The 21,704-nt window shown below is 50.3% G+C and overlaps 1 protein-coding gene across 1 annotated transcript; it reads left to right on the forward strand.

Moving 5' to 3' along the window:
* Window positions 1-551: 551 nt before the first annotated feature.
* On the forward strand, window positions 552-1,565 carry LOC142312766 (beta-2 adrenergic receptor-like). The gene has a single exon (XM_075351754.1). It carries the CDS (start codon window positions 552-554, stop codon window positions 1,563-1,565), a length of 1,014 nt encoding a protein of 337 aa, XP_075207869.1.
* The last annotated feature ends 20,139 nt before the right edge of the window (window positions 1,566-21,704 follow it).

Consider the following 21,704-nt stretch of genomic DNA (forward strand, 5'->3'; position numbering starts at 1 on the left):
TGATTTTTTGTCTCACATTTCTCATTCAGCTGAACACATCTGGAGCTTCTGGAACAATTTTTTTTTCTGCATTTTCCTGGTTAAGCATAAGCAAATACTGCATGGTCCCCATTCTATGGAAAGGAACTAGGCTAATAATGCTCTTGAAAGAGTGATTGCGCTAACCGTCTCCGTAAACCCCTTATCTGAATATAGTGTTTGGATTGCTTTCAATTTGCCATAGAAATATCCGTGTTTGCTCAGAGCTCAAAATATTTACCTGGGGAGGGATGCTTTGCAAGGTCTACGTGCCATGTTAATGAAAAAGATGATTCTGCCTTCAAGTTAGGATATGCATCCTGCTTTTTATTTCTGCGGCTATCCCAGAGTGTTTGGACAGATAAAGACTAGATGATGCATAAAGACTAGATGATGCATAAAGACTAGATGATGGATTTTATTCTCTGAGTTTGGCATCTTCTGCTTCTCCAATGCTTGAGAATATTTCTTCCACTTCGAATTGCAGTTACTGCAGGACAAGTCTACTTGGAGACACACTTAAGATTTCTCTCATGGTTTTACTTATTCTTACAATCACAGTGGGCAATGTGGTAAGTCTCTTGGTTTTCTTGAGGACAAAGCAGCTGTGGACATCTCAGGGCTTCCTAAAAACTTCTTTAGCTCTTGCAGACTTGGCAGTTGGAGTATTAGTTGTGCCTTATTCAGTATACATGGAAGTTACCCGGATTGTTTATGGACTGGAAAAACTTGGAGAAACATCTGCCTCTAGTTTTACTTCTCAGCTCCCTTGTTTTATCATGGGACCTATTTTTGCTGGGTGCACCTTTGTTTCAATATCCACCATATTCCTGCTGTCGGTTGAGAGGAGCATCGCTGTACTGAAACCTCTTCACAAGCAGATTGTGATTACTAGGAAAAGAACTGGGTGTCTTATTGTTTTCTCTTGGATTTTCAGCTTCATTTTAGCTATGGTACCCATGTTTTTCAGTCGAGACATATCTTTGGAGTACAATTCATGCAGCAAAATGTGCAACTATGTGTTCACGGCCATACAACCGCAGGATCCTGCCTTGAACATAATGCTCATCTTCCCTGCCTTTGACTTTTCACTGCTGGGTGGCACCTTTGCTATAAATTTTGTCACCTTTGCAGCTATAAGGCAGTATTGTAAGGTTAGGAAGCAGCTAGAGGTTGAAGTCCAAAGTACCTGCAGCAAAGTGTCATTCTCGGACATTACTGCAGCCAAAACCATTGGAATTCTGACATTTGCCTTCTCTGCTTCTTTCAGTCCCATTGCTGTGTTTGTGGTGGGCAATGTCTTGGGCTATGGCTGGTGTGAATTTTCTTTCTATGCATTCTGGATACTCACTTCCAATAGCTGCTGGAATGTTGTCATTTACAGCATCAGGGACTTAAAATTCAGACAAGGTGTCCGGGAACTGTTCAGTAGACAAGAGCAAAAGTCTCCAAACCACCAGTCGAGACCTCAGTGTCCTGTTAAAGAGGATAGCGCATCTCCATGTGTTGCTGTCCTTAAAGAGATATTCCGACCAGAAACTGCTTGAAGTTCAAGACTTTGACAAGAATTGAAAGCTGCTGAGTCTAAAAAAGGATCTAAAATCTTCATTGAACAATGCTGAATGTGGTTGTCATTGTGCTGTCGGTGCAGAGACCCTTGTCAAATGAGATTCAATCAAACTTCAATTCTGTGGCACCTAAGGATTCAACAGCTGACATGTCGTTATCCACACATCTTTGTACTCTGAATTGCAAGTTGCTATGGAGTAACACATTCATCGTTGGAAATTCTGAAGCCTATTTTAAAACGAAACATGAAGAACGCTCAGCTACCGCCATGCATTTGGTCAACTTGTTGAAGAAGGGGTTAAATGCCTCGAGAGGCTAAGCTGTGCCATGTCTCAGATCCCATTAAAGCCAGCATGTCAGTGGGATGCTGCCTTGTGCGTAATACTGGGAAAGCATGTCAGGAACCAACACAATGTTACTGCCACCTCTGGCAATTAACACTTTCCTTTCCAAGACGGTGGGTTAAGTACTTTCAGAACATTCAACATATGACATTGCTAATTGGAAAGCATGTTTGTTATCATTGTATATTGGTGCATGTGTACTAACGCCAACGGTTTTAATAATATTAACTTAGAGGAGAAAAATCATATCTGAATTAAAAGTTATTAGACATCAGTTAGTGGAATGGACTTTCCAAAATGTTTTTAAATATTTTCCCCATTATTCGACACTCATTGTGCTCCTTTTTTCATATTCTTCTACTTAGAATTGCGTAATTTATTCATTAATAAAGTGTCTCATGCACTTTACCCACCATTAAAGTACTTTCATGCTTAACTCCTTGTATATCACTTTGTCTGCATGTTTGGACCTCGGTGTATTTAAACCTTATGATGTCTAGTGCAACAGCCTCAAAAATCCCTACGTTGATTTCATTAATTCCTGTTGGCTCCGTTTCACTATGATTAACCCATCCCTGCTTTGTTGATTAAACAACAAGCTTCTCAAGTATGTCTCCTACCCTTAATTATAATCAAGTTTCCTAAGTATATTTTTATGCTTACTTATCTTATACCATCATATTCTGCAGGACATTTCAGATATTGTCATCAATTCCCTAGGCAGAGTCTGGTTAAGCTATTCCAGCCATGTATGTTTTAAGTCCGCTTTACACGCTGCAATATATTTTACAATGTGTCGGCGGGGTCACGTCGTAAGTGACGCACATCCGGCATTGTAAGTTACATTGTAGTGTGTGACAGGTACGTACAATTGCGATTGAACGGGAAAATGTTCATCACACGCACGTTGTACATTCCTCATGAATTGTACGTCAGATTGTTCATCGTACCCGGGGTAGCGCACATCGCAGTGTGTGACACCCCGGGAACGATGAACAGCTCTTACCAGCGTCCTGCGGCTCCCGGCCCACAACGCGGAAGGAAGGAGGTGGCGGGATGTTTATGTCCCGCTCATCTTTGCCCCTCCGCTTCTATTGGCCGGCTGCCGCGTGACGTCGATGTGATGCCGAACGTCCCTCCCACTCCAGGAAGTGGACGTTCGCCGCCCACATGGAGGTCGAATGGACGGGTAAGTACCTGTGACGGGGGTTAATCGTATGTGCGGCATGTTCTACAAATTTAACGTGCCGCACATACGATGGGGGCGTTGCAAATCGCATACGATATCGTATGCGAAATTGCAACGTGTAAAGCAGGCTTTACTCTGAAATGCTGCAGTGTTTCATAGAATATGTACTTTGAAAAGCCGGCCAGGGACTACTCATCTCGGCTGACAAGTCTGAAGCTTGTCTATGGTGACTTTACCCGAAATGATCTCTTTGACTGCCAGGTCTCTCCCTACGTGTGTGCATAAGGATGAGACCTATCAGTCAAAGGGATCGGCATAGATCGAAGCCACTGGGGACCTTCTTTGGACTAGTCAGCGAAGATGCATAATTCCCAGCCAATTTTTCAAAGTATGTTTCCTCTGATATGTCGCAGCAGTTTAGAGTACAACATACATGGCTGAAATAGCACAGGCAGACTCTGTTTCAGGCTGCTTGTGGTTCAGGCAGCAGGCATCAGAGGACAAGTTCCTTTTAAAGGGAAACTGTCAGCAGGTTTTTTCTACTTCATCTGAGAGCAGCATAATGTAGAGACAGAGACCCTGATTCCAAGAATATATCACTTAGCTTACTGAGTGCAGCAGATGAGACACCATTAAGGCCCCGTTACGAGATATCGATGGGGTGATGGAATTTGTGACGCACATCCGGCGTCGTTAGTGACGTCATTGCGTGTGACACGAGCGACCGCTAACGATCTGAAAAACGGAAAAAATTGTTGATTGTTGACACGTCGTTCCTTTCCCCAATATCGTTGCTCAATTTGGACGCAGGTTGTTCGTCGTTCCTGAGGCCGCACACATTGCTACGTGTGACACCCCAGGAACGCCGAACAACAGCATTCCTGCATCCTCCGGCAACGAGGTGGGAGTGACGTTAATGCGGCTGCTCTCCGCCCCTCTGCTTCTATTAGTGGCCCACTGTGTAACATCGCTGTGACGCCGCACGAACATCCCCCTTAAAAGAGTTTGTTCGCTGGCCACAGCGACGTCGTTAGGAAGGTATGTGCGTGTGACGCGTACTAGTAATATTGTTCGCCACGGGCAGCGATTTGCCCGTGACGCACGCATGAAGGGGGCGGGTGCGATCGCTAGCAATATCGCAGCGTGTAAAGCGGCCTTAAGAGTTCTTAAATGTAGCAGAGCTCAGAAATCTAATCCCGCCCACACCACAGCTCTCTGTGTACATTGTCTATTAATTGGAGATGAAGGGTTAAAAGCTGCGCTGATGTGCACAATGGAAAATGCTAGCGCTTGAAAGAGTGATTTTATTCAATGTGTTTATTCAATGTGTTCAGTGTGTGTCTGTCTGTATGCAGCAGAGCTGTGTGTGTCTGTATGTATGCATGTATGATGTGTATCTATGTATGTCAGTGTGTATGACTGTATAGATTTGTCTATTTATATGTATTTTTGTGAGTTTGTATTTAAATATGTATATGTACATGTACGTATGTGTATGTGTGTGTCTGCATATGGATGGGGCCCACTGGGACTCTTCCACCCAGGGCCCACAAAAACCTAGAGTCGGCCCTGCCACCACTGATTATACATTAATGGCCCACCTTAAGAGCAGGTTATTGATGTGATTCCCGGGAAAACCCATTTGACCTGCCAATTGATGTGATAATGATTGTTAACATTTTGAATTATTTTATGAGCATGTCTCCATAGTAACAAAATATTATGCAGCTATTATTGTAGCTTTTATGTGTTTTGTCATCACAGACAATCCTATTCATATAAGATCTGGTTTCCGACACCCCCTGCATACAACTATTTTTGCAGAAGAGGAGGCTGTGAGCATCACTTCAAGATACAATCATACAGCAAAGTACTGTAATGCGCAGGTATGGGGAAAGTTCAAAGACTGCCTGCGCATGCGCACTACAATACTTTGCTCTGTCCCCGGCAGGGTAGAAAGAAATGCATATGCACAGGTGTGCAATGGAGGACACTTTATTCACACGAAGCAAGAAAAGTTGAATCAAGACCTGTGACGCCCATTGGACCAGACCGCCTAGTAAGTGAGTATAATAAAAGGTCTTTTTGACTGAGGTCCAACATCGGGACCCCCACTGATCAGCACCCCGGATATAATAATTTTATGCAGCAGCTCTACTCTTGTTCTCTTGAATAGATGTTCTGCGGGGCTTGGCAGTGCAACTCTGTTCAATGTTTGCTGTTCTCTTAGAGCTTCTAGCAGCTGATCTATGGGGGTGCCAGGTGTGGAACCTCCACCGACCTGATATTGATGACATAGCCCAAGGATATCACATATTTAAAGGACCCTTTAATAAAATAAATATTTGAAAAATTGTAATGTACCCTTGCACCTGGCCCCCTATATAATGGTTTTTTTTTAACATCTTAGAGACGTACTGTACAATATCTGTTCTTGCAATATCATTTGAACAAAAAGGATAACCAAAGACAGAAAATGTGAGCTTTTGGTATATTTTTTTTCTTCTCTTTTGGAAGATTTAATAGAAAAAGAAACATACTTGAATTAAAATTTCCCACATTTGGAGCAATTTACCCCATCGAAAAATTATTTGGTAAACCTCATATACAGTATTTGTATTGTTCCACATGTAATGTATATGCCTCCACAATGTCTGAATATCCTAATTGTACCCATAATAATATGAGCTATGGTTGCAAAATGTAGTTATATAGATTGAAAAATAACAATTAGGGTGCGTGCACACAAGCATATAACAGAGCCAAGTGCATCTGATGTTTTATCTGATAGCACTTGGACCAGTATTATACTATGGTACAGAGCAGATCTGCAATATAATATTATTTTTATATTTTTCTCACACCTATTCGGCATGAAAATACAACGGCAGCATGCTGCAAGTGGTTCCGATATTTGGATCACGTGCACCCATACAAGTCTAAGGGGGGCTTTACACGTTGCGACATCGCTTCCGAAATATCGTCGGGGTCACGTCGTTAGTGACGCACATCCGGTGCCGGTAGCGACATCGCAACGTGTAAATCCTAGGTGCGACGATAAACGATCGCAAAAGCGTCGGAAATCGGTGATCTGTGTAGCGTCGGTCATTTTCATAATGTTGGGTCGACCGTAGATACGATGTTGTTTGTCGTTCCTGCAGCTCCACACATCGCTGTGTGTAAACCCGCAGGAGCGACAAATATCACCTTACCTGCATCCCGACGGCAATACGGAAGGGAGAAGGTGGGCAGGATGTTATGTCCCACTCATCTCCGTCCCTCCGCTTCTATTGGCCGGCCGATTAGTGACGTTGCGGTGACGTCGCTGTGACGCCGAACGCACCTCCCCCTTGAAGGAGGGATTGTTTGTCAGTCACCGCGACGTCGCCGAGCAGGTATGTGTGTGTGAAGCTGCCGTAGCGATAATGTTCGCAACGGCAGCAATCACCACATATCGCATGTACGACGGGGGTGGGTACTATCGTGCTCGGAATTGCTAGCCGCTGCTAGCGATGTTGCAACTTGTAAAGTACCCCTAAGGGTACGTTTGAAACATCGGACTGCACTTGGATACCATCCGAGTGCAGTCCGGTTACCGCTAACACAGGCAATGGAGAAGATGGAGAGATTAAGTTCACCAACTTCTCTGCAGCTGTGCTCTGATTCTCTCATGCGAGAGAATGAAATCACACTATGGACACTTTCGGATCATCTCTGGCAGATCCAACTGACATTAGCATAATCAGCCCAATTGTCTTGCGTGAGAGAGTCTTTGGCCCTGTGAGTGAGCCCTTACTCTGAGTACTCCTATATGATAACCCAATTACTAAATTACAGTACAAATGTGGAACAGGTGTATATGTGTCGCGGGCGAGGAGGGGACGCTGCGCTCACCCACTACTCGGGTCCGGCTACTGCTGCTGCTGCTTCGCTCGCTGCTCGGTGGCTCGAGCAGTGGGCCGGATCCCGGGGCCTCGAGCGGCGCTCCTCGCCCTTGAGTGAAAAGGGGAATGGTTTTGGGGATTTATTGTCCGTGACACCACCCACGGTTGTGGTGAGGTTGTGACACCACCGCTGCTCTGGACGGGGATCCCGGGAGCGATGACAGGGAGCAGCTTGGGTGTTGTTCTTCCCCTCCGTGGGTAGGGGGATTGGTTGTCCTGGGGCCCGATGAGGTAGGGATGGCAGGCGGGTTACGGGGCCTGGTGAAGTGCAGGGTCGCGGGGGCAGCGCGGTGCCGCACGGCACAGTGGTACTCACTCAGCCAATGACGAATGCAAAGTCTCCGGTAAAACAAACGGCTGGATGGACGGGTCCCATCGACGGCTGCGGTTGTTCTTCTCCCGGTAGGTTGGTGGTGACTGCCTTTCCCTGCACCTGTGTTATGTTCTCGGTTCTGGTGGCTTCCCACCAGTAACCCGCTCCCCAGCTTGGATGGATGCTGAGGGAGCCCCTTTGCCCGCAGGCTCTGGCCCTGGGAACTGTACCCTTGGTGGTGACTGTATTTCCCTTCATGGTTTGAGCTGTTGCCTTCAATCGGGTGTTGACTGCTGGGAAACCCCGGAGGTTCCCTTCGCTAACGGATTTGACCGGTTTTACGGCGTCTCCTAGCCTGGTCGCGGTCCGTAAGCCCTGCCGAATGGTGCTGGCTTCTCTTCGTTCCCCGATCCGGTACCGGCGGGCCACCGCCCGTCCCCGGTCCTTACGGTTCACGTCAATCAGCCTCTCCTGCAGACGGTCACCACCGTCTTCCAACCTTGCTGTATGTGCCCGGGCCACGCACCCGGACACTGTCAGTCTCCTCTACTACCACTTCACTTCTCCAACTCAAAAACTGATCTGACTTCCTTTTCCCGCCTCCAGGACTGTGAACTCCTCGGTGGGTGGGGCCAACCGCCTGGCTCCACCCCCTGGTGTGGACATCAGTCCTTGGAGGGAGGCAACAAGGATTTTTGTTTGACCTCGATGTGCCTAGCCGGGGTGTGGGGTGTGTTGTTGTAGTACCTGTGACGTCTTGGCTTGTCCAGGGCGCCACATTCCCCCTTAGTAAAATGCAGACCGTCCGCGGGCTGCCTGTCCATCACCGGTTTTATTTTTGTTAACTGCAAAGTTAGAAAAAAGGTAAAACATGTAAAAACATCACAAACATTTTATAACGGTACGGCTTCCGCTCTTCTCCCACCCAAACAACCTGGCCCTGATGCTGCCCCTAAGAAGTGGGCAGCACCCCTTGACCCCAGTCCAGAACCAAGTTGCCCGAGCGGGTACTGTCTCTTTCAGGGGACCCGCGTCCATGGGGACCCCTGAACCCCCGGAGTATCGCCACCGGTTATGGTAGTGGCGGGCCTGGGCCATCCCTTTCCTCCAGGCCCATCCTCCCAAATCAGCCTCTACGGAGGCAATAACGGTATCAAGCCAACATTTATTTACATCCCACTAAGTTTGTGGTTGCCCTGCCAGTTCTCGGGCTTGTCCATAAGAAGTCCCTTATGCAACGGTTGCAGAAAGTCCCTACGGGGACTAGTTGCCGGCAACGGCCGGTTCAATCACTGTTCCAATCAGATAAACTTCGGTTGATCAATCTTATCATTCTAAACTTTCAACGGTACACTCAACACACAAAGCCTCCTTTAAAGAGTAGTTTCCCTGTACCTAAGTGGGGGTCTACCTAGGTTGGGACGAGTGGACCTTCGGGGCCCAGTGTCAGTGGTGTCAGGCAGTGGGGCAGAGGGAACAACTAGTTCCTCCTCCCTTCTATCGTGTGGGGCAGGCGGAGGCGTAGGGGAGCTGGGTACAGGTACATCCCTGGGCACTGGCTCATGGTCAATCACTTCCATCACTTCCTCATCCACGGGTTGTGGGAACAGGATCACTGGAAGAATCACCGCGCCGTTCTGCGTAGGCCAGTCTGCCGGAAAATCACCCATCATGGTATGGATTACCTCCTTTTCTTTCTCCGCCGGTCTGGGAACTGGAGCTTCAGCCGCTACCCTCAATGCTGGTCGGCACCTCTTTAGATGGTCCCGGGAAACCGTGGCCAAAGTCTCCCCCTGGTCACGGCTGATGTGGTAGGCCTTCCCATTCTCCCATCCCGTGGGCTGTACTACATACAGGGTTTTTTCCCATTGATCATCCAGCTTGTGGGTCCTTCTTTTTCGCTTCAGCACTACATCCCCAGGCTGGAAGGGACCGGCAGGCGCCTTCTTGTTGAAGCACTGCTCCTGTTGTTCCCGACTCCGGCACAAGTTCTTTTCAACATATTCCTGGACCTGTCGGTACTGTGCTCTTCGCCGAGTGTTCCATTCAGCTGTCGAAGGGAGTGCTTCTGGGGCTTCCAAGCCCATTTCTAAATCCACTGGTAGCCGGTCGGGACGAGCCCTCATCAAGTATGCTGGGGTGCATTTCGTAGAGCTGGAAGGGATGTTGTTATACATATCGACCAGGTCAGGTAGCTTCTCCGGCCACAGGTTCCGCTCTTCCAGCGGTAACGTCTTGAGGAGGCCCAGGACCAAGTGGTTCATCTTTTCACACATGCCATTGGTTTGGGCATGGTAAGGCGTGGTCCGGATTTTCTTGCAGCCGTACAACTGGCAGAATTCTTGGAATACCTCTGCTTCAAAGGCCGGACCCTGGTCGGTAAGCACCCTCTCGGGATAACCATGCGGTCGACAGAAATAAGCCTGGAACGCCTTAGCGGCGGTACGGCCGGTTAGGTCCTTAACTGGGACAACCACCATGAACCTTGAATAGTGGTCTACAATGGTCAGAGCGTAGGTGTACCCACTTCGGCTGGGGGTGAGCTTTACATGGTCGAGGGCAACCAGCTCCAGCGGTTGATGTATAATGATCGGTTGTAGGGGTGCCTTCTGGCTTACCTCGTCCTTCCTTCTCAATGTGCTCTCGGCACCAGGCCTCCACAGATTCCCGCATTCCACTCCAATAGAACCGCTCTCTCAACAACATCTCCAGATTCTTCCACCCGAAGTGCCCAGCACCATCATGGTATGCTTGTAGGACGGTGGGCACGTTAGCCTGGGGAATCACCAGCTGGCGAACCTTCTCGTGGGTCTTCGGATTAATCAGCTCACGATACAACTTCCCCTGGTGTAGGTACAGCCGGGTCCGTTCTCGCCAGACGTTGGGCTTCGGCAGGGGTGGCAGGGTCTATCCCAGCAGAACCCTGTTCCACCAGGGTCTTGAACAGGCGGACAGCAGGTGCCTGGTCCTGAGCTTCCTGCCACTCCTGACTGGGCAGCGGGTCCAGGTTCACCCGTTGTTGATGGACATGCACCTTCTCAGCTAGCGGACGGTGAAACGCAGGCAACTCGATCTCTTCGAGGTAGTCATCCTCTGGCCCCTCTTCCGTCAGGTGGGGCATCCGGGAGAGTGCATCGGCATTAACATTGGTACGGCCGGCCCGGTACTTGATGGTGAAATCGTAGTTGGCTAACCTGGCCACCCACCGCTGCTCCAACGCGCCCAGCTTGGCTGTATCCAGATGGGTCAGCGGGTTATTGTCCGTGTAAGCAGTGAACTTGGCTGCTGCCAGGTAATGGCGGAACCGCTCGGTGATAGCCCACACCAGTGCTAAGAGCTCAAGCTTGAAAGAGCTGTAGTTCTCAGGGTTCCCCTCAGTCAGTCGGCGTTTTCGGCTAGCATAAGCAATCACCTTCTCCCTTCCGTCTTGGACCTGGGATAGAACAGCCCCCAAGCCCACATTGCTGGCATCGGTGTAGAGGATGAATGGGCGGCTGTAGTCAGGGTACGCTAGGATTTCCTCTCCGGTCAGAGCCGCTCTCAGCTGGCGGAAGGATTCTTCATGCTTTTCTTCCCACACCAATGGGGCTCCTAGGGGTCTACTACCCTTGGTCTGTCCCACGAGGAGGTCTTGCATGGGGGCAACCATCTTCGTGTACCCCTTAATGAAGCGATGGTAATATCCCACCAGGCCCAGGAACTGCCTCACTTCCCTCACCATGGTCGGTCTTGGCCAGTCTTGGATGGCGGTGATCTTCTCGGGGTCGGGGGCGACACCTTCCGCACCCACCACATGTCCAAGGTACTGCACTCTGGGCTTCAGCAGATGACACTTTGAGGGCTTCAACTTCATCCCATATTTAGCAAGGGACGCGAACACCTCGGCTAGGTGCTCCAGGTGGGCTTCAAACGTCTGTGAGTACACAATCACATCATCTAAGTACAGCAAGACGGTCTCGAAATTTAGGTGTCCCAGACAGCATTCCATCAGCCGTTGGAAGGTTCCGGGGGCATTGCACAGCCCGAACGGCATGCTGTTGAACTCGCAGAGTCCCATAGGAGTGGCGAAGGCAGTCTTCTCTCGGTCTTCCGGCGCCACGGCCACCTGCCAGTACCCACTGGTGAGGTTAAGGATGGAGAAGTAGTTAGCGGTTCTCAGCACGGCCAGGGACTCTTCAATGCGGGGCAGAGGGTAAGCATCCTTATGCGTTATCTGGTTAATCTTCCGGTAATCCACACACATCCGCATGGTGCCATCCTTCTTAACCAGCACCAACGGGGCGGCCCAGGGACTACAGCTGTCCCTAATAACCCCTGCCTCCTTCATGTTCCTCAACATGTCTTTGGCGCATTGGTAGTGTGCGGGGGGAATAGGCCTGTATCTCTCTTTAATAGGGGGATGTGCACCGCTAGGGATGTGATGTTGGACCCCTTTAATCTGCCCAAAATCTAGAGGGTGTTTGCTAAAAACTCGCTCATACTCCTGTACCACCCGGTATACCCCTTCCTTGTGGTGTGTGGGGGTATCATCAGTGCCGACGTGTAGCTCTCGACACCACTCGTCTAACTCCCCCAGGGATGAGTGAGAACTGGCAGTAGGCGGTGAGATCGGGGGAACGGCCTCATGGATGGTGTGGGGATTTAGAGTGAGCAATTTGGCAAGGGTAGCGTACCGGGGAAGCCTAACCTCTTCCTCCCCACAGTTCAACACCCTTATCGGCACTCTCCCTTACTTGACGTCTACCACCCCTCGGGTGGCTATTACTGTGGGCCAGTGTTCGGAGGACATGGGCTCTATCATGGCGGGGCAGTCTCGCCCTTGGGGCCCTACCACTGCCCTACACCAATCATCATCTCGCTCCTCGGAGGCACAATCAAAGGGGCCGCATCCATCACTCTCACTCCTTCAATCTCTCCTCCTGTCGAGTTCACATGCTGGAGATACATCAGGGCCTGGATCTCACGCTGCACAGCTCTCTGTCGGCTCCCCGCCGCTGTGGCGGCCAGCTGCTGCAGTAGGGTCAGCACGTCACTCATACAGTGCTCCATCACATTAGTCCCTAGCTCTACCTTCGGGTTATGATCACTGGGTTCATTCATTATCACAATCAAACCCTGGTGTTGCGGTTCAGCTCATCCCACAGTCATGGCCACTTGTTTGTACCCTACTTGGGTCAATGGGAGTCCATCAGCGGCAATCAGTGTCATACTGCCATCTGGGGGGGCTAGTTCGTCCTTTCCCCAATACCGCTGATACAGTGTGTATGGTATTGTGGTTACCTGCGATCCAGTGTACAGGAGAGCCATCAGCGGGATGCCGTCCACTGCCAGGGGGATGATGCGCCAGGCTCCGATGTACCGGTCCCACCAGTCGGGGGGGCCACTGGGTTCTACTCCTGAGGATTGGCCCGTGGCCCCAGGGGTTGCTCGTTTAATGGACACTGTCGGGAGTAGTGGCCGGGCTTGCTGCACCTGTAACAAATCGGAGGTCCATACCGTGAGTCATTGGCCCTTCTCCGCTGCATCCAGGGGACGTCCTCGGGGCTGTCGGCGAGCTGCATCTTCCCCGGGGGCTGGGACCTGGTTGGAGGCTGGAGTGCGGGGAGGATCTTGGCGAGGCCCCCATCCATGCGGCGGACTTGGGCAGCCAGTTCCTCCATCATTCCGCTTGGGGCTGCAGGTACCGGAGGTGTTGGGAGGACAGGGGCCACCACGACGGGAGCCATCTCAGCTGGCCATGGGGCTGCCTCAGAGACTTCCGATGCTGGGGGCTGCAGAGCTTTAATGGCCCGTTCCTTTAACATGGCAAAGCCCACATCAGGGTGTTCTAGGGCCCACAGCCGGAGTTGTTTGCGGTCCTCCGAGGACCTCATTCCCTGTACAAACTGCTCCACTAGCATTTTGTTGCTGTCCGCATTGTTGATGGTGTCTACCCGCTTCAGTGTGCGGAGGGCGGTTTGCAGACACAAGGCATAGTCCCGAATGCTATCCGTGGGCCGTTGCCGGCATTGATAAAACTGCATCCGCAGCTCGGCTTCGGTACGGGTCTCGAAGGTAGTCTGTACCTTCTTAAAGATGGTGGCTACAGAGGACCGGTCCCCCTCGGCCCAGGTCTCCGCCTCCTGCTCAGCCGCGCCGGTTAGCTGCCCCAGCACTATCGCTACACGCTGCTTATCAGTTAGGGGGTACAGTTCTAGTAGTGGGCTAAGCATCTTCCGGAAGACATGCCACGCATCAGGTTTCCCATCGTACTGCGGCAGCCAGGTAGCTCCGGGCACATAGGGCAAGGAGAACGGCATCACCTGAGCGAAAGCTGGGGCCACGGCGCCTCCCGCCAGTGCGGCCAGGACCTGAGCGGGCCCATTCCCATCCACGGGTGCCACTGCGGCTGCGACCGCCGCTCCTCCAGCGGCTCCGTCGGGCGCAGACATCTTGTTTCCGTCCCCCTTAGTCTTTTTCCGGCTCCTCCTTTATAGGGGCGGGGTTTTAGCTTTCGCGCCTCCACTGCTCGGGAAGACGCTCGAGCGGGGACTTTTTGCGCCCAAAATGGCGGCTTCTCAAAATTTTTGGCCGGACACCTCCGGCGGTCACAAGGCGCACCTCTACCAGAATGCAGAGCGGTAAGATCCTGTTCGTGACGCCAGGTTTTCGCGGGCGGGGAGGGGACGCTGCGCTTACCCACTGCTCGGGTCCGGCTACTGCTGCTGCTTCACTCGCTGCTCGGTGGCTCGAGCGGTGGGCCGGATCCCGGGGCCTCGAGCGGCGCTCCTCGACCTTGAGTGAAAAGGGGAATGGTTTTGGGGATTTATTGTCCGTGACGCCACCCACGGTTGTGGTGAGGTTGTGACACACCGCTGCTCTGGACGGGGATCCCGGGAGCGATGACAGGGAGCAGCTTGGGTGTTGTTCTTCCCCTCCTTGGGTAGGGGGATTGGTTGTCCCGGGGCCCGGTGAGGTAGGGATGGCAGGCGGGTTACGGGGCCTGGTGAGGTGCAGGGTCGAGGGGGCAGCGCAGTGCCGCACGGCACAGTGGTACTCACTCAGCCAATGACGAATGCAAAGTCTCCGGTAAAACAAACGGCTGGATGGACGGGTCCCACAGACGGCTGCGGTTGTTCTTCTTGTAGGTTGGTGGTGACTGCCTTTCCCTGCACCTGTGTTATGTTATCGGTTCTGGTGGCTTCCCACCGGTAACCCGCTCCCCAGCTTGAATGGATTCTGAGGGAGCCCCTTTTGCCCGCAGTCTCTGGCCCTGGGAACTGTAGCCTTGGCGGTGACTGTATTTCCCTTCACGGTTTGAGCTGTTGCCTTCAATCGGGTCTTGACTGCTGGGAAACCCCGGAGGTTCCCTTCGCTAACGGATATGACCGGTTTTACGGCGACTCCTAGCCTGGTCGGGGTCCGTAAGCCCTGCCGAATGGTGCTGGCTTCTCTTCGTTCTCCCATCCGGTACCGGCGGGCCACCGCCCGTCCATGGTCCTTATGGTTCACGTCAATCAGCCTCTCCTGCAGACGGTCACCACCGTCTTCCAACCTTGCTGTATGTGCCCGGGCCACGCACCCGGACACGGTCAGTCTCCTCTACTACCACTTCACTTCTCCAACTCAAAAACTGATCTGACTTCCTTTTCCCGCCTCCAGGACTGTGAACTCCTCGGTGGGTGGGGCCAACCACCTGGCTCCACCCCCTGGTGTGGACATCAGCCCCTGGAGGGAGGCAACAAGGATTTTTGTTTGACCTCGATGTGCCTAGCCGGGGTGTGGGGTGTGTTATTGTAGTACCTGTGACGTCCTGGCTTGTCCAGGGCGCCACATATGTACAAAACCAGTAACTGATCACATAAGGGAAGTAAATAGTTAAATGGATGGACTGAACAATTGATGACCTAGTAACTGATCAGCAGTGCAGGGAATAAACAATAAAAGTGGTGCAACACAGTAGCCCCATACATCCCTTAGTAGCCACTGCAAAGTAGTTTGCGTACCATTGACCTTAATGGAGATAAACAAAAGTACTTGTCAGCAGAAGATAATTAGCAGTATTTGGCACACACTTGCCAGGTGATAGGGATACATAGTCATTTATTAATATGTACAATATATTAACAAGTTTTTAATATGTACAATCGATGATTTAGATTAGATTGTACATATCACTCAACGATTTTGTATCTTTCCAGCTAAGCAAGTGTGTTCATACAATGTGCATTATGAACTGACAGCTACCATCCTCTTGGAAAGACCAGTTCAACCCACTGATGTCTGACAGCTGCGCCTTGGAAGCGGACCATATAAAAAATTACTGGATAATCTAAGGGGTACTTTGCACACTACGACATCGCAGGTGCGATGTCGGTGGGGTCAAATCGAAAGTGACGCACAGCCGGCGTCGCTGTCGATATCGGAGTGTGTAAAGCCTTTTTGATACGATTAATGAGCGAAAAAGCGTCGTAATCGTATCATCGGTGTAGGGTCCGACATTTTCATAATTTAGCTGCAGCGACGGTACGATGTTGTTCCTCGTTCCCCTGCGGCAGCTCACATCGCTGTGTGAGAAGCCGCAGGAGCGAGAAACATCAGCATACCTGCGGCTCACGCTGGCTATGCTGGAGGACGGAGGTGGGTGGGATGTTTACGTCCCGCTCATCTCCGACCCTCCGCTTCTATTGGCCGTCTGCCGTGTGACGTCGCTGTGACGCCGTACGACCCGCCCCCTTAGAAAGGAGGCAGATCGCCGGCCAGAGCGACGTCGCAGGGCAGGTAAGTGCATGTGAAGCTGCCGTAGGGATAATGTTCGCTGCGGCAGATATCACAAGATATCGCTGCTGCGACGGGGGCGGGTACTTTTGCGCTCGGCATTGCAGCAATCGGCTTGCGATGTCGCAGCGTACAAAGTACCCCTAAGGGTTGTTCATCAATTCTTAAATCCAGAAAAAGCCCTCTAATACATTGCAACAATTACAAAAAGGTGGCTATACCAATATGGTAAAAAAAAGAGTGGACTCAAGGACATATCTCATTTAAAACACAAATTAGTGTGCCAGATGCAGCAAAGTAATTGCAAATCATAACCCTGCCTCTTCCATGGTTCACAGCAGGTACAATGTTCTTTTCTTTGTATGCTTCACTTTTCCATCTATGAATACACCATGTTCCAAATTATTATGCAAATTATATTTTTCTCTGATTTTCCTAAATGGTCGGTGCAAATGACAGTCAGTCTAATAGAAGTCATCACCCGTTAGAGTATACATCGAATTTTATTGAAGAAACCTCCCAATGATAACAGTATAATCTTCAAAATAAAAAAAAACCCTCAAAATTATTATTCACAGTAGAGTTTCTAAACATTTTATGTTTTAAAGAACTGAAAATGCTCATTTGTGGAATTTGCAGCATTAAGAGGTCACATTCACTGAAATAAAAAGCTATTTAAATCCAAAACATCCTAACAGGCCAAGTTACATGTTAACGTAGAAACCCTTCTTTGATATCACCTGCACAATTCTTGTGTGGAGCCCCGGGGCAGCCGGACTGCTCGGATCTGGCCGGTCCATGGCTCGAGGGGTACCGGATCCGGGGGCACCGTCGACCAGTTTTTAAATGAAAAATAAAAATAAAATAAAAGTCCGACTAAGCCACTCGCGTTTTGCGGCCAGGGATGATAGGGCCGCCGCTGCAGGTTTCCACTGGGGATGATGGATGTGGGCAGCATGGATGGTGGAGCCCTCCGCGAGCAGGGCTTTTCCCCAGAGGTAGGTCAAGGGTTAATGTGGAGGCGCGCGGCAATGAAGCAGTCCTGACAAAGAGGGCAGTTTGATGGTTTTTACTCACTGGATTCATGCCCTGGAGACGGACTGGATACCAGGTGCGTCCGTCTCCCTGATGGCTGTGCCTGCCGACCTGGTGCCACTCTCCACCTTTGTACTCTGGTGTATGTGGGTCCTCCCTGGCGTGGAGCACTTGGAGGTCCTCCTGGTGTCTGGATCCTGCCACAGGCAGCTTGGACTATTTAAGGGAATATGACCCGGTCCCCTCTTTTCTGCTGATGCCTCGGACATTAGTGGTGGCAGATGAGTCCTGAAAACCCACCCGCCTGGAAGAGTTAACAGATGGCTTGAAGTCCTGGTCTGTTCTGGGATCTGCAAACCGTGCGTGCAAAGTACTGTGAGCCCTGGATGTCCACCCCACAGGATCCCTCTGTCATTGGAGCTTGCTCTCTCTCTCTCTCTACAGCTACTTTTCTCCTCTGAGTGGCTGATCTTTCTCCTCAGGTCTTTGCAGTGTCTTTACTACCACTCCGCCGACTTTCTTACTAATCACTTTCCTTTCTGTTTCCTTCCACTTGCTCTGTGTCTCAAGAGTCTCTGGTCTGTCTTGACACCTTTCTTACAACTCCTCTCCTCACAACCTTCCTCTTTCACTTCCTTTCTCCGACTGCTCACTATCTACCTAAACTCCCCAGGTCACTATCTCCTCCCCAGGTCTGGTCCCTTCCTCCCAGTTGGCTTCCTGTTATCTAACAGTGCCCAGCCCTGTCATCTGGCTAGGTGAGGCTCCCAGCTGGGTACAGCGAGTGTAAATGTCCTGGTGTGCTAGTGTGTGTGTAGTGGCTGGCACAGTTATGTTGGACTTGGGCTGTTACCTTATTTTTGTGACACCTGGTTACCGCAGGGGTGTCACACTTGCATCCATTGAACTTGTGAGTTTTTGGAGAGTTTCTACTTGAATTTCTTTGCATGATGTCAGAATAGCCTCCCAGAGCTGTTGTTTTGATACGAACTGCCTTGAACCCTCATAGACCTTTTGCTTGATGAAATTCCAAACGTTCTCTATAGGGTTGAGGTCAGGGGAAGATGGTGGCCACACCATGAGTTTATCTCCTTTTTTGCCCATATCAGGCAATGACACAGAGGTATTCTTTGCAGCATGAGATGGTGCATTGTCATGAATGAAGATGATTTTGCTTCTGAAGGCACGTTTCTGCTTTTTGTACCATGGAAGAAAGATGTCAGTCAGAAACTCTATATACTTTGCAGAGGTAATTTTCACACCTTCAGGAACCCTAAAGGCGCCTACCAGATGTCTCTCCACGATTCCGGCCCAAAACATGATTCCTCCACCTCCTTGCTGACGTCACAGCCTTGTTGGGACATGGTGGCCATCGACCAACCATCCACTCCTCCATCCATCTGGACCATCCAAGGTTGCATGACACTCATCAGTAAACAAGACTATTTGACAAATTAGTCTTCATGTATGTCTGGGCCCACTGCAGCAGTTTCTGCTTGTGAGCACTGGTTAGGGGTAGCTGAATAGTAGGTTTATGCACCACAGCAAGCCTTTGAAGGATCCTACACCTTGAGGTTCGAGGGACTCCAGATGCACCAGCAGCTTCAAATATCTGTTTGCTGATTTGTAATGGCTTTATAGCAGCTTCTCTCTTAATCTGATGAACCTGCCTGGCAGAAACCTTCCACATTCTGCCTTTATCAGCACGAACACGTATGTGCTCAGAATCAGCCACAAATTTCTTCACAGTACAATGATCACGCTTAAGTTTTTGTGAAATATCTAATGCTTCATCCCTTGTCCAAGGCATTGCACTATTTGATGCTTTTCGGCTGCAGAGAGATCCTTTTTCTTTCCCATGTTACTTGAAAACTGGCCTGCTTAATATTGTGGAAATCCAGTTTTCCTTTTATTGTGCTCACCTGGCAAACTAATTATCCTAGGTATCTCAGATTGATTTCAGTGATCCAAAGAACCCTGAGACACAATACAATCAATGCGTTTCATTGAAAAAAAAAAAAAATTAATCGCTATGACACTTAAAACCAATTTGCATAATAATTTGGAACATGGTGTATAGAGCTGATGTGGCTCCAGTTTCCTCCTATCTATCCAAAGGTCATTCTCCCAGAAGCTTTCTAATTTTGCTTTTTTATGATTTGCTTTGTACAGAGGTTTTCTCCACAGTCAACTTCCATTAGGTCCTCTTTGGGCAACAAAGCAACAGATCGGACACTGATGTACCTTGACCTTGGAGTTTTCCTCTTATCTCCTAGCAAGTTGCTAGAGTCTCTCTCGTTAAGGCTAAGTTCACATTTCCGTTGATTTGTATCAGTCACATGCGTCGCTTGACGCATGTGACTGATGCGCTCTTCAACGCTGTACAACGGATGACAAAGAACAGAATTCTTTGTCGGATTCCGTTGTGTGCGGGGGGCGGAGTTCGGGGGGCGGGGCCAGGCGCTGAGGATGTCAGTAGAAGTGCTGCGGTCTGCATGGCTGGGGACAGGTGAGTGTATGTGTGAGTGAGTGAGTGTGTGTATGTGCATGTATGTATGTATGTATGTATGTGTGTGCACATGCAAAGTGCGGGAGGGGGCGGAGCCGAGCGGGGGGCGGGGCCAGGCGCTGAGGATGTCAGTAGAAGTGCTGCGGTCTGCATGGCTGGGGACAGGTGAGTGTATGTGTGAGTGAGTGTGTGTATGTGCATGTATGTATATATGTATGTATGTGTGTGTGTGCACATGCAAAGTGCGGGAGGGGGCGGAGCCGAGCGGGGGGCGGGGCCAGGCGCTGAGGATGTCAGTGGAAGTGCTGCGGTCTGCATGGCTGGGGACAGGTGAGTGTATGTGTGTGTGTGTGTGTACATACATGTGCGGAGTGCGGGAGGGGGCGGGGCCGAGCGGGGAAGTGTCGGCCTCCCTGCACACGTAACCAGCCTAAATATCGGGTAACAGCAAAGCACCCGATGTTTACCTTGGTTACCCGATATTTACCTTGGTTACGGGCCTACACCGCTTAGCGCTGGCTCCTTGCACCGTAACCAGGGTAAATATCGGGTAACCAACCAAAGCTGGTGACGTGTGCAGGGAGCCAGAGAGCATGCGCAGCGAAATCCGACGGATCTCGCTGCTCAAAAAACGTTACATGCTGCGTTCCCCCCGCCCGGCGGTCAGTCGTTCCACGACTGATTAGTCGGGCGGAGGGTGCAACGCAGCATCATCAGTCACAATCCGCTGCTCATACAAGTCTATGGGAGCAGCGGAATCCGCTAAACGGATTCCGCTGTTTACAAGAGCAGCGGATTGTGACTGATAGATTTTAGCGGAAATGTGAACTTAGCCTTAGCTGGGTTTACACACTGAAACTTTCTAGCGATCCCACCAGCGATCCCAACCTGGCCGGGATCGCTACAAAGTCTCTGGTGAGCTGTCAAACAGGCAGACCTGGCCAACGACGCAACAGCGATCCGGACCTGCAGAGCGACCTAGCTGGTTGTTGGGGACGTTGTAAAGCAGCTTTTTGAAAGGGAAGTCGCTGTAAAGTCCCCTTTACACACTGAAACTTTCTAGCGATGCATGCTGCACAGCGGGAAACAAAGGACCTAAGAATGGTCCTGAACGATTTGTAGCGATCACAACTTCACAGCAGGGGCCAGGTCGCTGATGTGTTTCACACACTGCAATGTCGCTGGGGAGGTCGCTGTAACGTCACAAAACCGGTGACGTTACAGCGATGTCGTTTGCGATGTTGCAGTGTGTAAAGCCACCTTTACTCTTCGTATTATCCGTCTCTTTGATTTGTCAACAATATTGCTCTTGTAACCACTTCCAGAGTAGTTGGATACAGTCCCAAAGACCTCAAACATCTGAATAATAGGTGCAAACAGGGCCAGATTAAGGTTGGTGGGGGCCCCTGGGCAGAAAATCTGGTGGGGGCCCCATAACGTTAACATTTTTAGCCATAACAGTAGAGCACGAACCGTAGCATTTAGATATAAATCCAATGAACATTTATCTTATCCTGTTCTGCCACATTCAGATTTACAGCACTACAATACAGACACAGTCCAGGATAAATCACAGCTGTCCACTTACACACAGAAAGTAGAGTTAAGGCTGCTTTACACATTTCGATCTCTTATGCGATCGCACACGCCCCCATCGTATGTGCGGAACAGGCAATTTGTTGCCCGTGTCGCATAAACGATTAACCCCCGTCACACGTACTTACCTTCCAAATGACCTCGCTGTGGGCGGCGAACATCCACTTCCTGAAGTGAAAGGGACGTCACACAGCGGCCGGCCAATAGAAGCGGAGGGGCGGAATGTAAACATCCCGCCCACCTCCTTCCTTCCACATTGCCGGCGGGACACAGGTAAGCTGTGTTCATCATTCCCGGGGTGTCACATGGAGCGATGTGTGCTGCCTCAAGAACGATGAACAAAGAGACGTTCAATTTTTAGAAAATGAACGACGTGTCAGCAATCAACGTTTTAACGCACAATCAGGGTCGCACGTAGCTGTCACACACT

The sequence above is a fragment of the Anomaloglossus baeobatrachus genome, chromosome 5 (genome assembly GCF_048569485.1).
Source record: "Anomaloglossus baeobatrachus isolate aAnoBae1 chromosome 5, aAnoBae1.hap1, whole genome shotgun sequence".
NCBI lineage: Eukaryota > Metazoa > Chordata > Amphibia > Anura > Aromobatidae > Anomaloglossus > Anomaloglossus baeobatrachus.